This window comes from Mixophyes fleayi, chromosome 8, assembly GCF_038048845.1.
Source record: "Mixophyes fleayi isolate aMixFle1 chromosome 8, aMixFle1.hap1, whole genome shotgun sequence".
Taxonomy (NCBI): Eukaryota; Metazoa; Chordata; class Amphibia; order Anura; family Limnodynastidae; genus Mixophyes; species Mixophyes fleayi.
The window spans coordinates 24196400-24221769 of record NC_134409.1 but is presented as its reverse complement, the minus strand read 5'-3'; the positions used below and the strand labels follow the sequence as shown (position 1 = coordinate 24221769).

Sequence of the window (25370 nt, the reverse complement as noted above, 5' to 3'; positions counted from 1 at the left end):
CTAGCAGGTAGGTTTCTCTTTAACATAAAGCTCACAAGTGGCAGCAAATTAGTTCATTGTTCAACAGGCCTGAATCTTTCTGCATATAGCAATGACTTACAAAGGTTCTTCAGGCTTTTTTATGTGTGTGTGTGTGGGGAAAAAAAAATCCAGCGTGTTACAATACAAGTGATTTGTAGTAATTCTGTTTGTATGTTTTTATTTTCATATATTTCACAAATCCTGACCTGGCATTCCATGACAAGGTGGAGGGAAGCTAACAATCAGATTTTCACACTAGTGGTTGTAAGTCCGGCTGACGACTAATTATGTTCATTTAAGTGATTTAATATTTCACTTTAAGTTTCATGAATCCCATGTTATGGGAAATATTTTTGTTATTTCTGCAATAAACACAAGTTTAAATGCCTGCAAGATTTTATTAGTGTGATATTAAGAGCAGTGACATGGCTAGAATTCAATCGTTAAATTAGAATGCCCATGGCTTAAAGGAACTCTAATTGGGCTGTGAACAAGGCTGTTATGTTATATCAGCATCATCACCATTTATTTATATAGCGCCACTGATTCCGCAGCGTTGTACAGAGAACTCATTCACATCAGGTCCTGCCCCATTGGAGCTTACAGTCTAAATTCCCTAACACGAATGGACAGAGAGAGACTAGGGTCAATTTTGATAGCAGCCAATTAACCTACTAGTATGTTGTTATATCACAACTAGCGCGAATACAAGCATCACAGTAAGAAACTTTAGGGGATTAGAGCTACCTATGAAAAAGCTATCTATGGAGAAACTTCATCATCATCAGCTATTTATATAGCGCCACTAATTCCGCAGCGCTGTACAGAGAACTCACTCACATCAGTCCCTGCCCCATTGAACCTTACAGTCTAACTTCCCTAACATACACACAGACAAAGAGAGAGAGACTGAGTTCAATTTAATTACAGCCAATTACCCTACTAGTATGTTTTTGGAACTTTATGAAAATTTAATTATAGGAAATCTTGCCCATTGGAATTAATCACTTGTATGTCATTTTCTAAGCTGCACTGCATGAATGTCAGCTAGAATCTGATTTGTTGCTCTGGGCAATTCCTGGGTCCTAATTTTCATAATAAATTGTAATTATGTCTTTACATCTACTTCTGTTTATGTAACTGTTAAGTGTCTTCAAATTAAACAGTCACACAAACAGAAAAGTGGGCTTATGTATCCCACAACTCCTAGCTGCATATTCAAATTAATTTGTTTTATATGCACTTTTTTAGCTCTACTAGAAACACATATAAAACAGAAATGCATTTGTGCCTGTGTATTGAGGTTAACCAGGCCTCTCATAGGTCATCAGGGATTGAAGATTTTGGCATGACCGGAATATGTGTCTAAATTCAAAGGCTAAGAATCTTCCTTAAATACTTTTGCCAGTAGTATATATGTTTATACACTATAGAAAGTATATGCGAGTGGCTTTAAGAAACTCTAGGAAACTTGCAAGTTTGTGCAGGATTGATGGGGGTCTTTCTGTACGATTGCTCCATGATGAATTCATCTATAATTTACTTTTAATAATGGAATCTCTGATCATTCAACATTAAGATTAAATTGTCTCTGCACGACATAGTGCTGGGCATTAATATTTGCATTAGTTCGTATAGGCCATTTTTTTGTAAGCTGGGCACTATCAATGGCATAGCATACCGTTGGGCATTATTGCTGACATATTAGATTTTGTTTGGCATTACCACTAAATATTTCATATGGGCGGCCATTAACAATTACAATATTTATTGTCACTGACAGTAGATCTTGCTGGCAGTGGTGTATAACAGCTTGATTTAGTGAATGGGCATTGCTAGCATATTAGATCTTCACTAGGTAAGATTTTATTTATAGGCAAACACACATTTGTGTTTTAGGGGATTCTGTTATTCTCATTCAGACCAGAGAATGGTTGCTCTGTTATATGGTTCAAATGAGCAGGTTTTTTCATGGGGCGGAGGGGGTTACTTCTTTGTTTTAAATAAATCATTTCTGTTTGAAACTGGAAATGTGTAATTAAGCGAGTAGATTCTATTTTGCACAGACGTTTTATTAATCATGGTATATGTTTTTGTGAGTAACGGGCAGGGCAGTTATCTTCTAGAGTAGCCCAATACAGCAATATCTATAAATTCAGCCCCTTGTGTTGCCTGGTGCTCACAGAACAACCTACCTACTTTACACAGTCCACTTAATGGTAAGTGCGGGAGTACTGAGAAACAATGAGGACAGTGTCAGTGTATATTATCTTCATAACTGTCCATGGTGAGTTCCAGATATGTTTGATCAGTGTATGTGTTCAGTATGTATGCATGTAATATCCAGGAAAACGTGTGTGTGTGGGGTGGTATTTACAATAATACTTATATGTGTATATTTTATTGAAGGAATAATTATTTATTTTAAATAAGATAACCTATTAAAAATGTGTATTAGTATTTCCTCTTTTTTGAACTGGATTGAATTTGGATGTCATTGTAAAGTTCAAAGACTTTATATGATCTTGTATAGTTTTACTATTTTGTGAAGATTTAAAGCTTTTCTTTTAATTGTAACAGAAAAGTTAAGCAAACTATGAGTGTCCACTTAAGTATCTAACACAGAAATTTAAAATTGTATTATTTTTATTATTTGAATGACTGTTAGAAAAAAACTCTAGAAGCCACACCCGCTCATTTGCATACCCACAATCCCTTAATCTCTGCATATTGCAACACACCGCTGTGTCTATCCATTGCTTTGTCTCCACACCAGAGGTGTGCCTGGAAACGTCTTGCATTGTTGGCAACCATGCATTTTGTATTTACAGCTTATCACATACTTGCTGACTACAGGCAACGTGAGCACCGTGATTGGCTGCCACTCTCACCCCACAGCAGCGTTACCTGGACCAATAGCTTTCTACATTGCTAAACGAGATACAAACTACAATCCTGACCACCGAGCGCTCGGAGAGATAGGTCCTATGGGCAGCAAAATATCTGTTCCATTTAGAGAATAAATGGCAAATATTTTAAACAAAAATTAAATTTTAACAAGATTCTTCACTTAACATTTTTTGTTATATTTAACTCAACATACTATATAAACCCAATATCTTATTCTGCAAATTGCACAGATTATAGGAATACTTATAATATATGTACTCTATTAGCCCTCGAATCTACATTTGTGGGTCACAATAAAGTGGGCAGCTAAGTGGTTAGCACTTCTGCCTTACAGCGCTGGGGTCATGAGTTCAATTCCCGACCATGGCCTTATCTGTGTGGAGTTTGTATGTTCTCCCCGTGTTTGTGTGGATTTCCTCCGGGTGCTCCGGTTTCCTCCCACAGTCCAAAAACATACTGGTAGGGGACAGGGCAGGGACTGAAGTGAGTGAGTTCTCTGTACAGCGCGGCGGAATTAGTGGCGCTATATAAATAAATGGTGATGATGATGATGAAGGAAGCATAGAATTTTTTCTGTGCATGTGTTTTTTTCTTCCTTTATTTATCCCCAATAGGTGGACATCTGATTATTTTAATTGTAATTGATTTTAAAATAGAATATGTTAACAAGCTATGAAATAATTTTGAATGCAAGGGACTTCTAAACTCTGTTAACTCATACTATAACATTAGTGATATTGCGGGAGAGCTGCTCTGGGTCTCATAACTCCCAGAGACTCTTGGAAATCCCAGGAATATCACCATGGTCACAAGCGAATCATACAGCTGTGACCGTTCTGACTTTGTACTCAGGAAGCAATCAGGTGTCCAGAGAGGACAGGGTTTCCCTTGTGGATGCTAGCTAGATACAATCATACGCTTGTTTTGCTCCCAAACAAGATATCATCTTACTGAACAACATTATTTAAATATGATCCAAGGGGCGCATTATTGGGGTTGTTCCTTAGTTAGTGGGAGACTAAAGAGCATTTTACTGCCCACAAAAGAACTTATTTGTTAGATGTCTTCGAAATCAGGCCTTGGCCTACACTTTCAAGAGGACATCGTTTGCTCCTTCTGGGCGTACGTTACATGATAAAGTACATTTATACTATAAATTTTATAGTTGCATTTGACCAACATAATAAAACCAATCATTGTACCATAATGAAATATAGGAAAGGGACTGGAAAATACAAAATCACTGCAGGCAGAGCTTGGAGAGATGTTTTTACTTCTTCCACTGTGCGCATTTCCATCAGTATCTGCAAACCTGCGGAAGTCGTGTAGAGATTTTTCACAAAACAGTGCAAAAACGTGGAATGTGCAGCACGGTGGCTTAGTGGTTAGCACTTCTGGCTTACAGCACTGGGGTCATGAGTTCAATTCTGTGTGGAGTTTGTATGTTCTCCTCGTGTTTGCGTGGGTTTCCTCCGGGTGCTCTTGTCTCCTCCCACACTCCAAAAACATACTGGTAGGTTAATTGGCTGCTAATAAATTGACGTCAGTCTGTCTGTCTGTCTTAGGGAACTTAGACTGTAAGCCCCAATGGGACAGGGACTGATGTGAGGGAGTTCTCTGTACAGCGCTGCGGAATTAGTGGCGCTATATAAATAAATGGTAATAATAATAATAATAAATGTGGATGCCCATGTTATTGCAGGCAGGGCAACCAAACGCACTGCACTCTCATTTATTTAGCAGTTCATGTTGACGAGAGTTACCTTAAGCTTAGTCTTCAATAGTGTTAGTCCTGGGTCTTGATCTTTGGTAAGAAGTCATATACTGCACATCATTTGTAAAAATAAAGAAAAGAGATGGTATACCGGCATATTCCCATTAATAACATGGGAGGTAGCAACCACATTGTGGCTGAGGTGACGTACCATAGTCTCCAGTGGACAAGAGCAACAATTATACCGAAAGTATCCTGGAAAATGATGCAATACTTGCTTATTTCTGAACTGGGCACGTCTCTCAGATACAGGGGTACCCCCTTTTTTTTAAAGAGTTCGACAAAAAAATCTGTATTGCTATGTACTGTCCTTTGAAACACTCTCTACGGCCAATCCACAGGAAATTACGCTCCTTCCAAGATAATGTCTGTGGTTACCACCACATTAGGTTCAGTGTACAAGTCCGTTACAAGGAAAAGATAGAACGGTCATCCTGCCCCTGCTGCTTCAGCATGTCTGTCATGTCCTCAGTATATGACGCAGACCCACAGATCAGTGTGTAGGGTTTTCTCCTGCATGTCTCCAACACCATCGTCAAGAACGCAGAGTCTATCCTTCCAAGCTTAGAGTTCTCCTGATAGCTCCAAGGCAGGGTCTCCAGGGATTGTTCCTGTAACACCAAACAGCTTGGGCAAGAATGGATAATGAATAGGACATTTATAGCACTATGGTTTGGAGCATTACATAAACAATGTGGGGACTGGTACATATGGTTAAATGGGATAAAAGTGGGGGACTGGTAACAATTTTGAAATAGGATTCCTGACGACAATAAAAAAATAAAAGTCCTCTTGTGTTAGCTATGCTCTTTTACATGTAACAGGCTGCTATCCATAACCTGCAACATTTGTAAAAGGATTTAATTGTCAACCATCTGAATTATGGGGCCGCGCCACCTACTGTCTGTGATATATTGGTCAAAGGTGTGTTTCTCTTTCACAAGATGATCCAATACAAAACGGTATCTAATAACATAACAATCATCAGTGATCACATTTCAATCTGTTGAGCTGCCTAAGCTCACTGCTTTGTGGTCATTAATTCTGCCCTCTCTTTCACGGCTTCATTTAATGATCTGATGACTGCGTGCTGCCTTCAGTGCAATAATATCTCACATCCATCTCGTACTCAAGATTCTAGAGGACTGGTGCATGCTTTAATCACATCGTCTAGACAATTGTAACACCAACTGTGGTGTAGCACAAAACAAATTGGCTGTACTCCATCCGTTATGAATTTTGCATCTCAACTCCCGCACCTTTCCTCCTGGTCCTCAGGTGCTACTCCTCTCTGCCAGTCTCTACGTTGGATGCCTATTATGTACAAAATAGTAGTCTTAGGCTGGATACACACTGCAGGGTTTTTAGCTGATCGTCAGGCCAATCACACGATAAACGACCGTTTGGCCTGATATCGCATTAGTGTGTGCGCTCCAACGATGAACGATTATTGTACTAAAGCATATCAGATTGTTTGATTTTTAAACAGAGCTAAAAATCTTGTTCAATGGTGGAACGATGTTGTTCCAATTCTGTAGTGTGTATGCACACAGGACCGGCAGTGTCCATAGACCTCTATGGAGAGTGCAGAGTCACCATCTTTTCAGCTGATGGTTATGACAGATGAAGAGCACAGATCTGAAGGTAAATCGTATAGAACATATTTAGTGTGTATACATGAGTTGGGATGCTGATAGGGACTTTTTTTTTTTTCAGTCGTTGGTAAATCGTTCAGTTTGTTTATTAGTTTATTATGTTTGTCCCCAATTGTAAAGCGCTACGGAATATGTTGGCGCTATATAAATAAATGATGATGATTAGGGAAATATACTGTAGTGTGTAGCCAGCCTTATACTACAAAGTCCTCCTTTATCTCCTTGTACTCTTCCAAACTGAACCTCCACTCTGCACATAACCTCCTTATCACTTCCTCTCAGTTTACTTCTTCACACTCAGGCCTCAAGGATTCCTCTTGTGCTGCAACAATAGAAATCCGGAGACCTGCGCTTCCTAATAAAGGATGATATGTAGCCAAGAGGAAATGGGCTTTGGAGAGGAGGTCCCAATCTCCTGAGGTCTAAGAATTCAAGAAGATTAATGTCCTCATACTATGACAGAATATGAGAAAATGGTTGCCACTTTACACAAAGCTGGCTCTTAAAGGCTGGCTTGGTACAGCCTCAGTATACATGACAAGCATTCTCTAAGTAGCCATCAGCCAAAAAGAGCAATTATTATTAAAGCCTATTAATGACAAATGATGTGTTTGCCAACATCACCGGCATAGAAGCCAACACCTTGTACTCACCTGACTAAGGACATAGAAAGTCCTGACATTCCAGTATCTTGCTTGTTCCTTTAGAAAGCTCTTCATATAAACGTTTTTAAAAGTCCGAGAACAAACGACCAGGGTGATGAAGGTTTCATCGTCCTCATTGTCTGTCACATAGGCCAGGATTGGCAGCATTGGGGCGATTCCTGTTCCTGAACACAGCATAAGTAGCTCCCCATACTAAGAGAAAGAAGACAGATACTATTGACCAGGAGTGAATATCATATTATACTGTATCGCTAAATAATTACCTGTACAGCTAGACATAGAATGGTCCTTTGGACATTTTTATGGTGTGTTGGTGTATGGTGACTATGGTCAAACCAACTTGCTGTATGCCATCTTAATCTCTTGCTTGTACAGCTATGAAGTGGGTGGAGACCGAATAGTCAATCAGATCACTGGAATGCTTACAGCATCACAGAGTATTTCAGGAGATGAATGTACTGATCTTGTGGGATTATGCTAGTAAGGAAGGGCTGTACATAGGACAAGGGTTGAGCACTGATATCAGATGGGGTATGGAAGAAAGCAGGAAGCCACAGACTGACAGTGAAAGGAGCAGAGTTCCCTAACAGCACAGAGCAGTGACGTGAAGCTCCTGTCTGTCATACTGATGCACCAATATATGAACCAGAAATCATTCATCTAACTTGGGTTGTCAGCCCTGCTTGACTAGCTTAAAAATCACTCTAGAACAGAACAAAGTGTTATTACAACCTAGAGAGTGATCGTGCACCTTGATGTGTACTGGGCGGACCATTCAGGCACTAGGGGCCTGATTCATTAAAGAACTTAACTTGAGAAACGTCTTATTTCAGTCTCCTGGACAAAACCATGTTACAATGCAAGGGGTGAAAATGAGTATTCTGTTTTGCACATAAGTTAAATACTGGCTGTTTTTTCATGTAGCACACAAATATCAACTTTAAATTTCAGTGTACAAATAAGCTATCAAGTATTTGTGTGCTACATGAAAAAACAGTCAGTATTTAACTTATGTGCAAAACAGAATACTAATTTGCACCCCTTGCATTGTAACATGGTTTTGTCCAGGAGACTCAAATAAGAAGTTTCTCAAGTTAAGTTCTTTAATGAATCAGGCCCCTAGAATGTGAACTTAAGGCATTTGGCGTCAAGCAGTAGAAGTCTTTGTTTTTCCTCCTTCAACAAACAAGTTTACAAGCTGTATTCTTTGAGCAGCATATTTAGGGCATTGTTTACCAAAAGAGAATGTTTTATCAGCTTGTGGGATCTGTATTCGTTTCATCCTGACCGGTTGCTGGGAGTAACAACCCCCCCTTCCCTTCAGTATAACGGTATGTTGCTCAGTACACAACAAATTACTGCACGTTATTAATTTAGAAGTTTGACAAACAGATGGACTGTGCAAATGCTGCTTTGTGATGTCATGCACAAATGTACATGTTTTTGTGCGTAAGCCCGTGGGTTTGTGGGACAAAACGGCAATGTCTGTGGGGTGAAATAGTTTGCACTGTCGCAGGCAAATGCAAATATGATAATCTGTTTTGCGGACCATGTTATGTAAATTAGACACAGGGCTGGAAAAACTGCATTTAGGGATGTGGGCGGTCCTGCTTTGTGGGACTACTGCTACACTTTCAATGGGATGCATTTTGGACCTTCCAAATGCACGTTTCCTAAATGATTACATTTCAAGACACTCTTTGATTGTGTAACAGCCTGATGTACCCTTACTCTCCTGCATAATAAAATGGGCCACTTGCACAAAGCAGTGTGGGTCCACATTTATTGTGGTTCGTAAATGTCTTTGTCGCAGACACTCATAATATCGGTATGTTTGCAATAGTCCCCAACACTATGCACAATGTAAATACATAATGAGTTTTAAATCAGACCTTGTTTGGTTTGTATGAGAAGCCTCCAAATGGCCCCCTCCAAGCTACAGACGCTCCTTGTCTCCAGCATTTTATATACTGTGACATCAAGCCATGGTCATTAATCTGAAACAATAAATTCATAAATTCACAAACCTTGTTGTTTAACAGTGCGCAGTGTAATCTGACTGTTGTTATCTGTAAACCAGGGTTGCCTACTAGTTATAAATAAGGCACGTTGTCTCCACAAGTTACAAACAGTAGTTGTGGCTGGCTGACAAGTTCTACTGAGAGGCATATGAAAACCTACACCAGCACATTTTCCAACTCACTTCATACTGATCAGCTGAATTCTCTAGCATACAACTAGTGATCATAAAATGACATTAAACATATTATTTCAACCACAAAGCAGCAGAAGAACACAACAATAATTCTCCAAAAAATATTTGTATTATTATATTTTGTCAATTATTAATTTAAATGAAATCTACGGTCAACAGACCAAAAAGAGGCTGTAATAGTAACCTACGATTCTATTTGGAACACTATCCCTTCACACTCTATCACACATTTATAAAAGAACTTGGTGTGGAGGATTTTTAAAAATGTTAATGTTGTACCTTGTTTAGTTGGGGTGAATGACATTACCTAGGGGTGTGCTTATTGCTCAAACCAGGACTGTCCTGTCTAAATCATGGCAAGTGGAAAATATACATTTCATTGCAACTCTGCTGAAAAGTAATGTATTACCCCCCACTCAATAAAATACAGCTGAAGCTCCCCCAAATCTTGAGGACAGTGTCTTAATGATACCGTGAGCAAGTCAAAAAGTTAGAAATGCAATAATTTGAGTTACTGTGACATTACTATCTTTGCCCCTGTGCATGAATCAACAAATCCAAACAGTGCACTTTTGCAAAGTAAGTCTGCCAAGCTATCAGTCACACTTTGCCTATGTTAGAGTAGCACCTTGCTCCGAACATGGCAGCCTGCTACAGAGGAATAAAAGAGAGGTGTAAATATTTAGTTCAGTTATACACAGTCTTTGAAATATATTAATGTCAATTAGTGGCTTTACTTCTTCTTTTAGACAGAAATAAAGTGTTCATTTGTTCAGGGCAGTAGAAGGTTGGTGTAAACTCTGTATGTGATACCTTGGAAGGTAACGGTCACCTGAAGAGACAGATGTTATATTTTTGCATACGTGAACCTCATTTAAGACTTGCCACGATTTGCTGTAAAATATGTGTCATTTGAGACAATTAAAGAAAAAAGTGACATATTTTTAAGCCTCAGAACAGCTTTGTACACCTACATTTTTGTAGCCTACTATATAGGGAAGCCAGAAGCCAACAAAAGAAAAGTAAACTGTTACTCTAACTCAGTGTGGGAATTTTCATTTACTTTAGAGGTACAATGTTTACTAGACTATATTAGACATAAAAAATTTAAGTACAATAACTCAATTATAACAACTAATCTGGCAGCAAACTGACTTACGGTATTAGAAGATGTGCAGCTTACATCAGATTGAATTAATTTTTCTTATTCTTTTTTTTTTTTTTGTATTGGGAGTTTCCATATGTTTAGAACAAAAAATGTAAATCATTAATTAGAGAAGAGAGAAATGGTCAAAGCTGTTCTGTGGAATATTCATCTTCCTCAACATTAGGCTGAGGAATTTTGTACATTGCCATTTGTGACTTTCCAACCAACACAATCACAACAGGGATTGCAAACAAAGAAATGCGGAATTTACAAGCACAGTGCGGAATTTCAAAGCAAAAGTGGAACTGTAATAAATAATTAGAAATTCAACGTAAAAGCTCAGCAATGTGAAAAATAAACTCATTAGGTTGTTATCTCCTCTCTATCTGAATAACAAGACTCTACCTTATACCTTTAATGTACACGTGAAGTCTACAAAAATCTATTAATTAAACCAAATATTTATTATATTTTTTTCAATTGATTTAACCACTGGAATACCCACCTGAGAATGAGCTCTAACTTATGAGAAATGTATGATTAACTAATAAGTATATACATTTACCTTTATTAAAACTTCAAAGTAGCCTGTCACATCTATGGGATTAATGGGAGTGTACGCTCTTTGTATCTCCAATCCATTTACTGTTCCCCTAAGGAAACAACACAAATGTCAATCCTGTAAGAACGCAAGTGTAAGTCAAATTAAATACATTACTCCTGGTGGCCTAGTGGTTAGCACTTCTGCCTCACAATGCTGGGGTCATGAGTTTGATTCCCGACCATGGCCTTATCTGTGAGGAGTTTGTATGTTCTCCCCATATTTGCGTGGGTTTCCTCCGGGTGCTTCGGTTTCCTCCCACACTCCAAAAACATACTAGTAGGTTAATTGGCTGCTATCAAATTGACCCTAGTGTCTCCCGCTGTGTGTGAGTGTGTGTCTATATTACGGAATTTAGTCTGTAAGCTCCAATGGGGCAGGGACTGATGTGAGTGAGTGTACAGCGCTGCGGAATTAGTGGCGCTATATAAATAAATGGTGATGATGACGAGGGGAAAAGTCACATGATGTGTTTGTATTACCAGTGTACTATGTTTAATAGCTCAATAAAGTATCTAGCTGAAGTCTCTAACCGGCTACACTGTGATGTTGATAGTCACAACTACGAACACAGACCACATATAGCTGCCAGCATTATCTGTACAGTAGGTGACATCTGTTTCTTTAACAATTAATTAAAGTAAGAAGAGTTTGTCATTGGCCCTTACTGACTGAGACAAGCCCCTTTTAAACATGTATAACATTGGGCAGGGCACACGCTACCTTAACACTAGGTGCTGTCCCAACTTCAGTCCCAAACTGGCCCCAGCTGGGAGCTGAAACCTGTACCGACTGGTGTCATCCGTCTCTTCTTCCACCAAGCAGAGCGTAAACTCAGTGAATGTTTCTGAACTCAGCGGCAGGTTGTGGTTCTGTGGGGCAAAAACACAAGTTATCCAACAGGATTATTAGTCCGATAGAAAAAAATTCTCTAATGGATACATCATCTAATTTGGATGATCTGAAGATGGAAGGGTAAAAGCTAGCTCTTAGATGAAGTCGACCCTGGAGGACTGCTTTAAGAATCAGCTATTTAACGCAACACTGAACAATTCATTTTAACTCAAGCCTTCTTACATTTTCTAACCACATGGTTTAAAGGAATAAAGAGTAGGGTTCCTTAGCTCCGGATATCAAGCACCCCATCAGTCCATGTTTTCAGGATTTCCCTCTGAAGTAACAGGTGTGATAATTACTGATCAAGTCAAATAGATTACTTCACCTGTCAGCTTCAACAAATTGTTTAATAAATATACCAGCAACGGTAATAACTAATTGCAATTGGAATGAGACAATAATAGCTTACATACCGCTCAGGAGAGAACACATAAAACACAGTGCGTTGTATGCAAATGCTGGGACTCTGCTGGAGGATCAACCTGCATTACCTTAAACAGGTTCTCGTTTACTATGTGCTATGAACCCACTCTCCATATTATTACCTCTATTCTCAGTTTACTTAGGAGGCGCGGATCTCTGCTCTCTTTGGCTTTCTCCCACGATTCCAGCTCAGCTTCATAGAGGTCGTAGACGCAGGGGGAGCAGCCGCTGCCGCAGCACTGAGCAGGGGTTGGTTTCACAGGTCTCAGTGTTAGCCAATCAGCATCACGGTCACACATACTCTGCAGGATAAAGCATAGTCTGAAGCTTGCGTTACGGAACACTGAGAAGGCGATGAAAACGTGCGGTATCATCTAAGCATAGGTTGTAACTACACCCAAACCGATCCATGGAACTGCTATGGGCAGCAATAACATCTACACAATGGGTGTTTTTAATAACTATTATTTACATATTTAATTGGCTGTGTAAAACCAAACCTGCATCAGACAAACCACATCCACAGGATTTTGCCCACTTATATTTTGCCCACTTCTCCCTGATCATCATCCCGGGCTGTCAACTCAATTGAGCTACAGCCATCTTCTGGTCAATGCAGTCTGGGGCATAAAGGGAAGTAATACTGACCACAATCAGGAGCCTGAAGTCATTCAGTATAGTTGCATATTGATTTATATTGCGACTCCATTGTTTCCTGTAACCTCTTCAGTTTATATTTCAGGGTCACTTAGAAGCTAGGTCGTGTCTACATGGAAACGTCTATCAATGGCGTGGTCATCAGAGAGTGACAGCTGATTGGCTGCTCAACTATAGGGACTTGCATCAACTTTCATAAGGTCAGTTGGCCCTCTTATCAGAGCCGTAACTTCAAATTTTAGCGCCTGGGGCGACAAGAGAGACTACGGTCCCTTAGCCCTCCATTTTAACCAAATGAACCTAAAATATTCATAAATTGCACGCCCCTTCAGCATTGCACCCTGAGCGGTAGCCCCTCTCGCACAGCCCTAGTTACAGCTCTTATAAACTCAGCTGTAGCACAAGCTCTCCCTTCAGTTCAGCCAGTGCTACAAGTGAGATGCGCTCCCACACTTCATATTTATTATCTATCACACACACATGTTAGTGGGGTTTGTCATCCATTTTAATATAGGTGGACTGTTAAAGTGTTTTAAAGCATTTTGAATAGTGTGTTGGCGTACACTTGAGTGGCTAACCATATTTATCTATTTGCGCTATTAGTGGCGCTATATAAATAAATAAATGATGATGATGGATGTAATTTTGGCTTAGACATTAATCATTTGTAATAATTTGTTTATTTAATGAATAGTTAATCATGTATTCTGTCTTATGAATTGAATTATTCATTTATTATGATGTTATTTTTAAATTTTGCTATTTATATTGTATTTGAGGGTGCCTGCATATTATCACATTGATAATTATCCAGGCATGAAAGCCTGGTGCATTTTTTAAAGCACAATGGGCATAATTTAGTTTGTTCAAGGGCAAATTTGCACTTGGACCAAAAATTTGGCAAATGCAATTTTTTTTGCATGCATGAAAAATGCAACCTGCTCTTTGCATGTAGCAAACAAATACTGGGAACGTTTATGTTAACTCTACATGGCAGATTCAATTCCCAATGCTGTTCTTTAGAACAATGCGGCCCACGCACTATTAGCTTTAATACAGTAATAGTTGCACATTATTACCGTTACTACGATAATTTCAATGCAGATTTTTTGCTTGCGGTTCACAGAGCTGCGAGGAAAAATCAGCGGAGAAATTACCGCAGTATTGGTAATAATGTGCAGCTATTACCGTAGTAACAATAATAGTGTGCTGGCCTTGTTGTTCTAAAGAACGATGCAGGAATTGAATCTACCCCTGCGAATTACATTTGAGTTAAGGCACAACCCAGATCCAACTCTAAATCGGGCCCATTGTGAGGCCCATTGTGTTTAGCAAGATTGTCAGAGAGAAACTCATTGGACAGAGTCAAGAATCACTCGCTGTTAAGAGAGGTTAAGAGCTAAAAATGTGCTTATTTTCACCTCAAACTGCAGGGAGGGTAGAGGTAGTTATTCTTAGGCTATGAGGAAGGGGGATGAGAAATGTGATTTTTCTAAGCTGACGCCATCTTGTTGCCTTATAGCCATTTTGTTCTCTTATAGCTTAAAGACAGATTAGATACAGCTAGTTTGTAGGAGTTATTCATTGTTTGCAGGAGACTGTGCTCATGGCCTTGAATATGGCAGCACAGGAGATAAGCCAACTCCCCCCTGGGGAGTATTCCTTTGTGAAAGTGAGAGAATAGAGCAACATCTGTGTAAAGGGAGCATGAGTGGTTAAAACCTTTTGGGGCGTAGTTTTCTGTAATACGTGATTTTTGCTATATAGATATGGACTTGTAACTAATAAAGCAGAGCTAATTGTACACGCAAACCTTGCAGTGTATTTAATTCTCTCCAGCTGATGAGCTCATAACTGATAAACTAACACTTACAGGTGAACAATCTGATTTAGATTCGACAGAGAGTTTAAGGTTACAATGACAAGTGGTGTTTGCTCTTACCTGCAGAGTAGCAGCCTCTTCCACATTTGAGTAATTGCTCATTGATTACCCACAATCCAAACAACCCAGGCACTGATGTCGTAGAAGAGACACACATGAAATTAGAAAACATAACAATTTGCCTACAGACAAATATTCACCCCCAAAACTTTAACAAATCAAAAATTCTCATAATGAATTTATATATTAAAAAGAGTTAAAAACACTGGTAAAAGCATGATTTTACACCAGTTGGTATGTGGCCTTAGTTTACTGTGGCAATTATCAGTTGAAAAATAATTCATTGATTTTCAACAACACCGCTCTCACCAATTAAATATTTCAGCACCTGTAACTACAATATGGATACTATTTTTAAAGCTTTTCCATATGATTTAGGGGCAACACGGTGGCAAGGTGGTTACCACTTCTGCCTCACAGCAATGGGGTCATTAGTTTGATTTCTGAACATGGCCTTATCTGTGGAGTTTGTATGTTCTCCCTGTGTTTGTGTGGGTTTCCTCCCAGATTCCAAAAACATACTAGTAGGTTAATTGGCTGCTATCAAATTGACCCTAGTGCGGCGGTTCCCAAAGTGTGCGCCGCGGCTCCCAGGGGTGCCGCGGCGCTGTCACTGGGGTGCCGCGGGCCAACCATAAAAAAAAGAAAAGAACACAGAAACTTACCAATCCGTCGGGCGCCGGGACCCAGCAGCCTCCTCTCTCCCGCTGCTGTCACTGAATATCGACGTCAGTAACAAGCTGCTGCGGGAGAGAGGAGGCTGCTGGGTCCCGGCGCTCAACGGATTGGTTAGTTTCTGCGTTCTTTTCTTTTTTTTATGGCTGGCGCCTGGCGCGGGGCAGAGGATGGGGACAGAAAGCAGAGGATGGTGACAGCGGGGCAGAGGAGGGAGACAGAGAGCAGAGGATGGTGACAGCGGGGCAGAGAAGGGGGACAGAGAGCAGAGGATGGGGACAGAGAGCAGAGGATGGTGACAGCGGGGCAGAGAAGGGGGACAGAGAGCAGAGGATGGTGACAGCGTGGACTAGAAGGGGGACAGAGAGCAGTAGATGGGGACAGAGAGCAGAGGATGGTGACAGCGGGGCAGAGAAGGGGGACAGAGAGCAGAGGATGGGGACAGAGAGCAGAGGATGGGGACAGAGAGCAGAGGAGGGGGACAGCGGGGCAGAGGATGGGGACAGAGAGCAGAGGATGGGGACAGAGAGCAGAGGTGGGGGACAGCGGGGCAGAGGAGGGGGACACAGCTTGAGAGGGGCAGTGGAGGGGGACACAGCGTGAGAGGGGCAGTGGAGGGGGACACAGCGTGAGAGGGGCAGTGGAGGGGGACACAGCGTGAGAGGGGCAGTGGAGGGGGACACAGCGTGAGAGGAGCAGAGGAGGGGGACAGCGTGTGAGAGGGCAGAGGAGGGGGACAGCGTGTGAGAGGGCAGAGGAGGGGGACAGCGTGTGAGAGGGCAGAGGAGGGGACAGCGTGTGAGAGGGCAGAGGAGGGGACAGCATGTGAGAGGGCAGAGGAGGGGGACATTGTGAGAGAGGGCAGAGGAGGGGGACATTGTGAGAGAGGGCAGAGGAGGGGGACATTGTGAGAGAGGGCAGAGGAGGGGGGACAGCGTGACAGAGCAGAGGAGGGGGGACAGCGTGACAGAGGGCAGAGGGGGCAGTGTGAGAGAGGGCAGTGTGTCTGGATGCAGAGGGGGCAGAGTGTCTGGATGCAGAGGGGGCATTTTTGCATACAACTAAATAAGTATTTCTGTCCTGGCCTAAATACTTATTACAATTTTTTGACCCAACTACTTCTAAAACAGGACTGCTCAATAATTATTTTGGAGGGGTGCCTTGAAAAAATTTGGAGACTCTAAGGGTGCCGCGAACTGCAAAAGTTTGGGAACCACTGCCCTAGTGTCTGTCTGTGTAGGGTACTTAGATTGTAAGCTCCAATGGGGCAGAGACTGGTGTGAGTTCTCTGTACAGTGCTGCAGAATTAGTAGCGCTATATAAATAGATGATGATGATTTATCAAATTGCCTAATAAAGAAATATGTTTATATAGCAATATATACAGAATGGCTTTCAGTATATTATGTGGCAGTATATGCTACAAACAACAGTTAAACAACCAATTTGAAGCACCACCATTGTTTTTTATATCTTTTCAGATATAACTTTCTATATGTGTGCTAAAAATTCCCATCTTTCACCTCCATCTGTACCTTTCTCCTTCCATACTGCATATACAACTACATTAATTTATATTTTTCAAAGGACCAGGAAAAACTGGTGAAAAATCAAAAAAGTGTAAAATATGAGAAAGATCTAAAAACATCTCATACCCTAACAAAATAATGCAATATATTGTCTTTTCTCAACATGTAAAGTGTACACATGTAACCTTTCAATAAAAAACACCACTGTGCATTAAAATACAATGATATCTTCTGGAAAAAAAAGAATAAAAACAAACAATGCCAGTCCTATATACTGGAAGTGGAGTATTTTGTAATATTTGTGTGATTGGAACTTGAATTACTGTACTGCAATGAAATGCAACAAACAAGTACTGTGCAGCAAAAGAAAAGTACTGTACATGGGTCATTTTTGTGGCATAAATGTAGGCAAAATGTAAATTTGAACAGTGAAATGTATTAAATAACGAGGGGCTGTGAAAAAAATATAAACTTCAGGAAAGCAAACATCAGGGAAGGTAAAACTGTGTACAGTGACCAAGTGCCGGGATATATACAGAGAGAAGCACAGAAGTTACTCATATTAGGAATCATTTGGTCGCACATTGAAGTTGATAGGTCACTCATTACCCATCAGCCACAGCGCGGTAAGATGGCGGCCGCCATGCTCACCCACACAGTGTCCGCAGCCGGCAGGAGCACCGGGCTCCGTGCTCTCAGTGTGTCAGCCGGTCGCTGCAGGAACCAGAAGGTACCGCCCCGGGTGAGGAAGGAGCCCGTGGAGATCCCCGGCCTGGAGCCTATCACGTACGTGGACCGGGGTTACTATGTGCCCTGGCTGGCGAGGCCCCGGCTGACCGCCTGGAGGGTGGACTGGAACCCCCAGTTCTACCACTCCCCTCCCGCGGAGGAGATGGAGCTGTACAAGGAGGAGCCGTCCTACGTCTTCAACCCGAAATGCCGGCTGCTCGGAGGTAGAGGGTGGAGGTGTCATTAGGCTGTGCCCAGTCACAGGCCATTGTGTCCCCTCCCTTCCACATAGTGACAGGCCATTGTGTCCCCTCCCTTCCACATAGTGACAGGCCATTGTGTCCCCTCCCTTCCACATAGTGACAGGCCATTGTGTCCCCTCCCTTCCACATAGTGACAGGCCATTGTGTCCCCTCCCTTCCACATAGTGACAGGCCATTGTGTCCCCTCCCTTCCACATAGTGACAGGCCATTGTGTCCCCTCCCTTCCACATAGTGACAGGCCATTGTGTCCCCTCCCTTCCACATAGTGACAGGCCATTGTGTCCCCTCCCTTCCACATAGTGACAGGCCATTGTGTCCCCTCCCTTCCACATAGTGACAGGCCATTGTGTCCCCTCCCTTCCACATAGTGACAGGCCATTGTGTCCCCTCCCTTCCACATAGTGACAGGCCATTGTGTCCCCTCCCTTCCACATAGTGACAGGCCATTGTGTCCCCTCCCTTCCACATAGTGACAGGCCATTGTGTCCCCTCCCTTCCACATAGTGACAGGCTATTGTGCACCTCCACATAGTGACAGGCTAATGTGCACCTCCACATAGTGACAGGCCATTGTGTCCCCTCCCTTCCACATAGTGACAGGCTATTGTGCATCTCCACATAGTGACAGGGTATTGTGCACCTCCACATAGTGACAGGCTATTGTGCACCTCCACATAGTGACAGGCTATTGTGCACCTCCACATAGTGACAGGCTATTGTGCACCTCCACATAGTGACAGGCCATTGTGCACTCCCCCTCCACATAGTGATGACAGGCCATTGTGACCCCTCCCTTCTCCACATAGTGACAGGCCATTGTGCACCCCCTTCCACATAGTGACAGGGCTCCGAGCCCCCAGCCTTCTCCACATAGTGACAGGTCACTGTGCCCCGTCTACCCCTCACACTTCGTGCCCCCCCCCTTCTCCACATAACAAAAGGCCATTGTGCCCCCCCCCCCCCCACACACAGTGGCATGTTATCGCCACCCCCCCCTTCCTCAACATAGTGATAGGTCATTGTGCCCCCCACCTTTCCACATAGTGACAGGCTATAGTGTCCCCTCTTCTCCGCATAGTGACAAACCATTGTGCACCCCCCCTCCACATAGTGATAGGTCATCGTGCCCCATACCACCCACCCACGCACACACACACAAGCATAGTGACAGGTTGTTGTGCCCCCGTCCCCACACACGCACATAGTGGTAGGTCGTCGTGCCCCCTCCCTTCTCCACATAGTGACAGGTCTTCATGCTGCCCCCTCTCTTCTCTGCAAGCCATCGTGCACCCCTACACACATTGAGTGGATGTGGGCTCTCTCTGGATATTTGTATTTTGTATATAAGATACCTTGTTAGAGATGGGCCCCTGCAGTGTTATCCTCTTATGGCTGTGTAGATTAATGTTTACAACCTTCACTGAATCTACTGACATAATCCACATCATTGGTTACAAGACAGTGTAGATCAGGAAACCAATTACTTAACATTATTTTGTTCTCTCCCTGGTGTTAATTTAATAATTTTGAATAAATGTTAGTATAATATCTCAAAAGCGATGCTGGTTGGTAGTATATTTTTTGCTAGTGAAGAATTTTTATGGTGGTTGGCATTGTGTTGTATAGTTACACATAACAGATGAGCTATGGAATGGTACATTGGTTCTCTTCTAGGTGGACTATTAAGAATTTTTGTTTGATTTGGATCAGGATGCTTACGTATATAAATCTGATAGTCAGCCGCTGACCTTCCTGTGTGAGGTCCCCTCTGATCTGATTGTTCGGTCCGAAAGCTAAGTGGATAGGTCTGTGCAGTTTGGTCCACCTCGTGTGTGGCTGAATTGGCCATATCTCCTAACTGGCTGATTCTGCCTATGTTTGGCCATCATTACCAGGCCAGACACCAGGGGGTTTATTTACTAAACTGCGGGTTTGAAAAAGTGGAGATGTTGCCTATAGCAACCAATCAGATTCTAGCTGTCATTTTGTAGAATGTACTAAATAAATGACAACTAGAAACTGATTGGTTGCTATAGGCAACATCTCCACTTTTTCAAACCCGCAGTTTGGTAAATATACCCCCAGGACTAGATTGGACAGGGACAAAGTTGTGTAGGACACTACCTAAAATTGTAGTTGCTGTGTAGTAATTATAACGGGAGTTCTTGATAGGTCTAAAATGCTTACAGTTTGATCCCTGCAGTGCCAAATTTGAAAACATTTGTGAATATTAGACATTGGGTCATATGTATTTGCCATACATTGATACTTGTATAAGCTTTTGACAGCAATACATTCAATTATCACTTGAGTACCTAATTGAAAACCTTAGGAGTTGCATTTCCCCTGCTACAGAGATTAGCATTGCCACAGCAGGAGACGGGCAGAAGTCATGACTATGTACTTGGGTCCCAGGACCCTGCTAAATACAGTGAATGATGGGGTCCCTGCGGAGACACCCCCAACTATATTCTATTATTAGGAAGGCATTTAGTAAAACTGCAGCATGAACCACTTGTGTTGAACAATTACACGTAAAGAATGTTTTTGGATGTCACACATTCTATGTACAGCCATACCTCTCTCCGCTCAGGTGTAAAGCAAGCACTTTGGCTGACAAAGTCCAAGTTAATTCAGGGCTTACCACAGAGGATACTGAACATATGTGAAGACCCAGCCTTCAAATTCCCAAATCATGAAGAGTTGGTGCAGAATGTCATTTACAATGCCTGCTTATGGAGCACCACCGGAAAAGAGCAAGAGAGAGAGGAGTACTGGTAAGTGTGAGGAGCTGAGAGCTCCCCATCAAACATAAAAACAGACTGAGAATGTAAAGGGGGAGTTCTGTAGGCAGGGGTATTCAGAATGTAAAGGGGATGTTCTGTAGACAGGGGTATTCAGAATGTAAAGGGGGAGTTCTGTAGGCAGGGGTATTCAGAATGTAAAGGGGATGTTCTGTAGGCAGGGGTATTTAGAATGTAAAGGGGGAGTTCTGTAGACAGGGGTATTTAGAATGTAAAGGGGATGTTCTGTAGGCGGGGGTATTTAGAATGTAAAGGGGGAGTTCTGTAGGCAGGGGTATTTAGAATGTAAAGGGGGAGTTCTGTTGGCAGGGGTATTCAGAATGTAAAGGGGGAGTTCTGTAGGCAGGAGTATTCAGAATGTAAAGGGGGAGTTCTGTAGGCAGGAGTATTCAGAATGTAAAGGGGGAGTTCTGTAGGCAGGGGTATTCAGAATGTAAAGGGGATGTTCTGTAGGCGGGGGTATTCAGAATGTAAAGGGGAAGTTCTGTAGGCAGGGGTATTCAGAATGTAAAGGGGGAGTTCTGTAGGCAGGGGTATTCACATTTCCCTTGTATACAACAATAATCTCATAATTGTATTCAATGCAAACAACAACAAATGCTGGGGTTTTTTTTTTTTTAAAGGGGAATGACAACAAACAAATCTGCCTAGCATGTAGTATTAAATGAAGGTGGACTCCACTTTCAATTGTTGGTAGGAAAAATATTCTCTACAATTTAATTTATTTGTACTCTGTATCCAGATTTTTTTTTGTGCACATTGTGGTCTGTTTATTCTGCTCCCTCTCAACCATGGTAAAATTATCTCAACCACATTATCATTGGAAGTACCAGGCCTTTAGAGTGACACTATCTAGCGTTTTTGAAACCTGGGACCACACTTGTTGTTAGCCAAACAAGCGTTAAGCAGTAATTTGTTTTCCGTATAGTGTTCCATTAGAGTAAGTTTGCTTATTTCTCTCACCTTGAAGTCCGAAGCTGTTACAAGGGCTCCTGCATCTGTGCCGAGTACAGAACTGTACGTATCCCGCCCTTTCCCAGAGGAGCTTTGTAGAGAATTGGCGGTTGGCAACATCTTGGCGAAAGGGTAAGCGCCATGCAAAGTCTTATAACTCCCCACCACTTGTATATATGAATATGTATCGCATTGCACACTCTGCTGCTAAACATTATAAATACTTTTATTAGCTTTAGGTAATTTTATGTAGTATATTTATATATTTTCTAAGGTATAATTTGCCAACTGCAAGAATCACCTTTCCTCCTCTCCAATATGTCTGTGTTATGTACTCCAGAAAAAGTGCTTACCCTCTTGTTATTTATTTTGAAAGTGTTCCATAATAATGTCCATTGAGCAATGAGTGAAGGCCAAAGCACAGCACGCTTAGTTAGTGTAATCACCTCCTATAACATTATACAGCAGTGTTTCCCATACTCACTCCTCAGGTACGCCTAACAGTGCATGTTTTCCATATCTCCTTGTTGGAGCACAGGTGTGTTCATTACTGACTGATACATTGTAACAGATCCACAGGTGGTATAATGTCAGACATTAATGACTACACCTGTGCTCCTGCAAGGAGATATGGAAAACATGCACTGTTAGAGGTACCTGAGGATTGACTTTTGGAAACATTGTTATAAAGCAATGAAAGCAGTAAGAGCTTTCTTCTAATGAATTGTTCATAACTAGTGTATAACAACCACAAGTGTTCCACAGAACCAGAGAATGAAGGCATTGACTCTTACCAAGGAATTTTGGACAATAATAATGTGCAAATTGCTTCCTGTTTGTCAAACATTGATCCAGAAGCCCAGGCTTTCTGGCATGGCTACAGCAAGACATATAGTCATTAATCCAATTTGCACTGGACAAGATTAAAAGGCGGTTTGTAAAGTGTGCTGGGGGCGTTCGAGTCTCAGGCCCTCCTCAAAAGGAAATGTGTTACCCTGGAATTTGCCAGAGCTTCACCAGATAAGTGAAAGTTGAATATACAAGTAGTGTAGGAAAAAAATAACTAATTAAAACAAATAGTGCTCTGGATACAGTCCAAGCCAGCAGGTTGGACTTTGACAAACTTTTCTTACCCAGACAGAAGAACAGGAGAAAGCAGAGGTGGTGCTTTGAGACAATGAAGTGTTGTGCCATGTACCTTGCTGACGTGGGGAGTGGTGGAGTTATCCTTGAGTTACCAATGACTTGGTACATGTGCTTACAGCTGCTGGCCTCTTGGCCAGTGGACAAACGTATTGTCCATGATCCGTAGGATCTCCAATCCTTGGACACCACTACACTTTTCACTGCAAAAATGTAGAACCGTGATGCATACAGCTTTATCAGTATGGTTATTCCTCAGAGGTGCCTTTCAAGGCAAATATCTTACTGCAGTAATGGAAGAAATGGCTCTGAATTGTGTATACACTTCCAGTGTGGATGGATGTATCTATATAATAAAGTTTTGTTTTGCAGAATCAACACTTTATCACGTGAGAGGTGCTAATGGTTTGCTGATGAGCGCCAAGACCCCGTTTGAACCACTGGCTTCCTCCAGCGAGATTGAGGCCACCCAGCAGCACACCCTGGATTCCTTGTATCCGCTGTCCCCTGCTATCGATTTACAGGAAGTGAACGTATATAAGGAACGGAACGATTTAGGTATGGAACTATAAATAAATGCCTTACCCCCAGCATCACACATAGATGAACACATGAAGGCTGGAACTAGGTACAGCACCCAGATGAATCACATTTCTACAGTGGATTAAATTGCAAATATCAGATTTTTCCAATTTTTTATTACCTCTAAAAAGCAAATTTTGTTGCCATCTAAATGAAGTTACATTTTATTAGTATGACTGTTCTTGTACAATTTATTTTTCATATAATTTTGTACCCCTGCTACAGGTTTTAGAACCGGCTTCCCATTCTTTCACCCTCATACTATATATCTCACGGAACCCTGCAGCACCAAAGCGAAATTCCTTCCTGACCAGCTCAGGGCCAAAATGATCATGATTGCCTTCGGTACTGCTGTGGCTAAAGCCAAGGACCTCTATGGAGTGAGTTCTTTATTCTACTTTGAGCATTTGTTTCTGGCTACATTAGATCAGATAAACATCCTATGGTTCTCCAGCTGGTGTAGAACCATTGTCATGAATATTGGTCCCAGAATTTGGCTATCCTCAAGCTGATGTAGCACTTTAAATGTAATGCTCTCATAAAGATCTATACAAGCTGGTGAGCCCCGGATGCCTATGTCTGATTCTTCTTGTTACACATATGGGGCTAAATAGGTGTTGTTCTTTTTTACCCATTTTCAGGAGAATGCAAAAACTTTGCCGCAACCAATCGTAGTACAAAGTGTTTCCACTGATGGGCAACTGTTCCATTTCTTGGTGCTGCAGCTCAACACCTTAGACTTAGAATCCAATGACGGTGTTAAAAATATTGTCTGGATGGATGGAGACCAAGCGCTGTATGATACCGTGGCAGCGAAAGCAACGATTAAGAGGAAAGTGGTTGTGGTAGGTAGTGCGGGATCCAGAGCGGTTGTGAACAGTTTAGAAAAGGAAAACAGTGGCGTTAAGTATTTCTGTAGATTAATGCAGACCATAAGTTATACTGGAGCTCAGAGAGTTGTAAAGAACTAAAAACAGTCCCAGTGGGTTTATCTAAATATTCCGCAAGACTATCTTTTAATCCTTTGTTAGATTGACCTTACTAGAAAGTGTATTTATCATTTACCTGAAACTGAAGAAATTGTACAGGCCAAAATCTTTAAGGGTTATATTATATTAGTGAATTATGGGCAGCATGGTGGCTAAGTAGTTAGCACTTCTGCCTCACAGCATCGGGGTTATGAGTTCAATTCCCGACAATGGCCTTATCTGTGAGGAGTTTGTATGTTCTCCCCGTGTTTGCGTGGGTTTCCTCCCACACTCCAAAAACATACTTGTAGGTTAATAGGCTGCTATCAAACTGACCCTAGTCTGTGTGTTAGGGAATTTAGACTGTAAGCCCCAATGGGGCAGGAACTGATGTGAGTTCTTTGTACAGCGCTGCGGAATAAGTGGCACTATATAAATAAATGGTGATGATGAATATATCTTATGTACCTGAAAAGATAGGTATAAGGTGCAGTTAGACAGTATACACATTAGCTCTTATTTCTATATATTTAAGAAGAAAAAAAAAAAACCACGTGGCTTTATCTTGCAGACTTGTATAATACCACCGCAACGTTCTTCCAGTTGTTACAAGAAAACATTTATCAGATACCTGAAAAACTGATTTCCTGCTTTTCATTTCAGGTACCGGCTGGACTCGCTGGTTTCAAGCCAGAAACATTTGTGAAGTTTTGGGCAATGTACCTGAATGGAGCCATCTGAATGAATAGTTTATATCTGTATATACCATTTATTGAATAAACAAGACTATTTATACAAGATTGTGTTTTACGATA

General features: G+C 41.6%; 2 protein-coding genes across 6 annotated transcripts in view; one reads left to right on the top strand and one right to left on the bottom strand.

The window, feature by feature from the left end:
* Positions 1–17790, bottom strand: part of CYB5RL (cytochrome b5 reductase like) — a 39050-nt gene extending 21260 nt beyond the window's left edge. Inside the window, exons 1-8 of one of the 5 annotated variants that reach the window (XM_075182144.1) lie at positions 17673–17790; positions 14908–14979; positions 12431–12610; positions 11712–11860; positions 10953–11040; positions 8918–9022; positions 7014–7217; positions 170–5316 (exon numbers count right to left, since the gene is read on the bottom strand). In XM_075182144.1, coding sequence (XP_075038245.1) covers positions 5113–5316; positions 7014–7217; positions 8918–9022; positions 10953–11040; positions 11712–11860; positions 12431–12610; positions 14908–14949 — 972 coding nt within the window. In that variant the 5' untranslated portion in view covers positions 14950–14979; positions 17673–17790 and the 3' untranslated portion in view covers positions 170–5112. Of the gene's footprint in view, positions 1–169; positions 5333–7013; positions 7218–8917; positions 9023–10952; positions 11041–11711; positions 11861–12430; positions 12889–14907; positions 14980–17672 lie in introns of those variants that run through there. The other 4 variants (XR_012678467.1, XM_075182143.1, XM_075182146.1 and 1 more) reach the window with 4 other exon arrangements.
* Positions 17710–25353, top strand: MRPL37 (mitochondrial ribosomal protein L37). Its single transcript, XM_075182142.1, has 7 exons — positions 17710–18064; positions 20698–20881; positions 21879–21994; positions 23378–23563; positions 23813–23967; positions 24229–24432; positions 25219–25353. The coding sequence occupies exons 1-7, from the start codon at positions 17743–17745 to the stop codon at positions 25294–25296; spliced, it is 1245 nt and encodes a 414-aa protein (XP_075038243.1). The 5' UTR covers positions 17710–17742; the 3' UTR covers positions 25297–25353.
* The last annotated feature ends 17 nt before the right edge of the window (positions 25354–25370 follow it).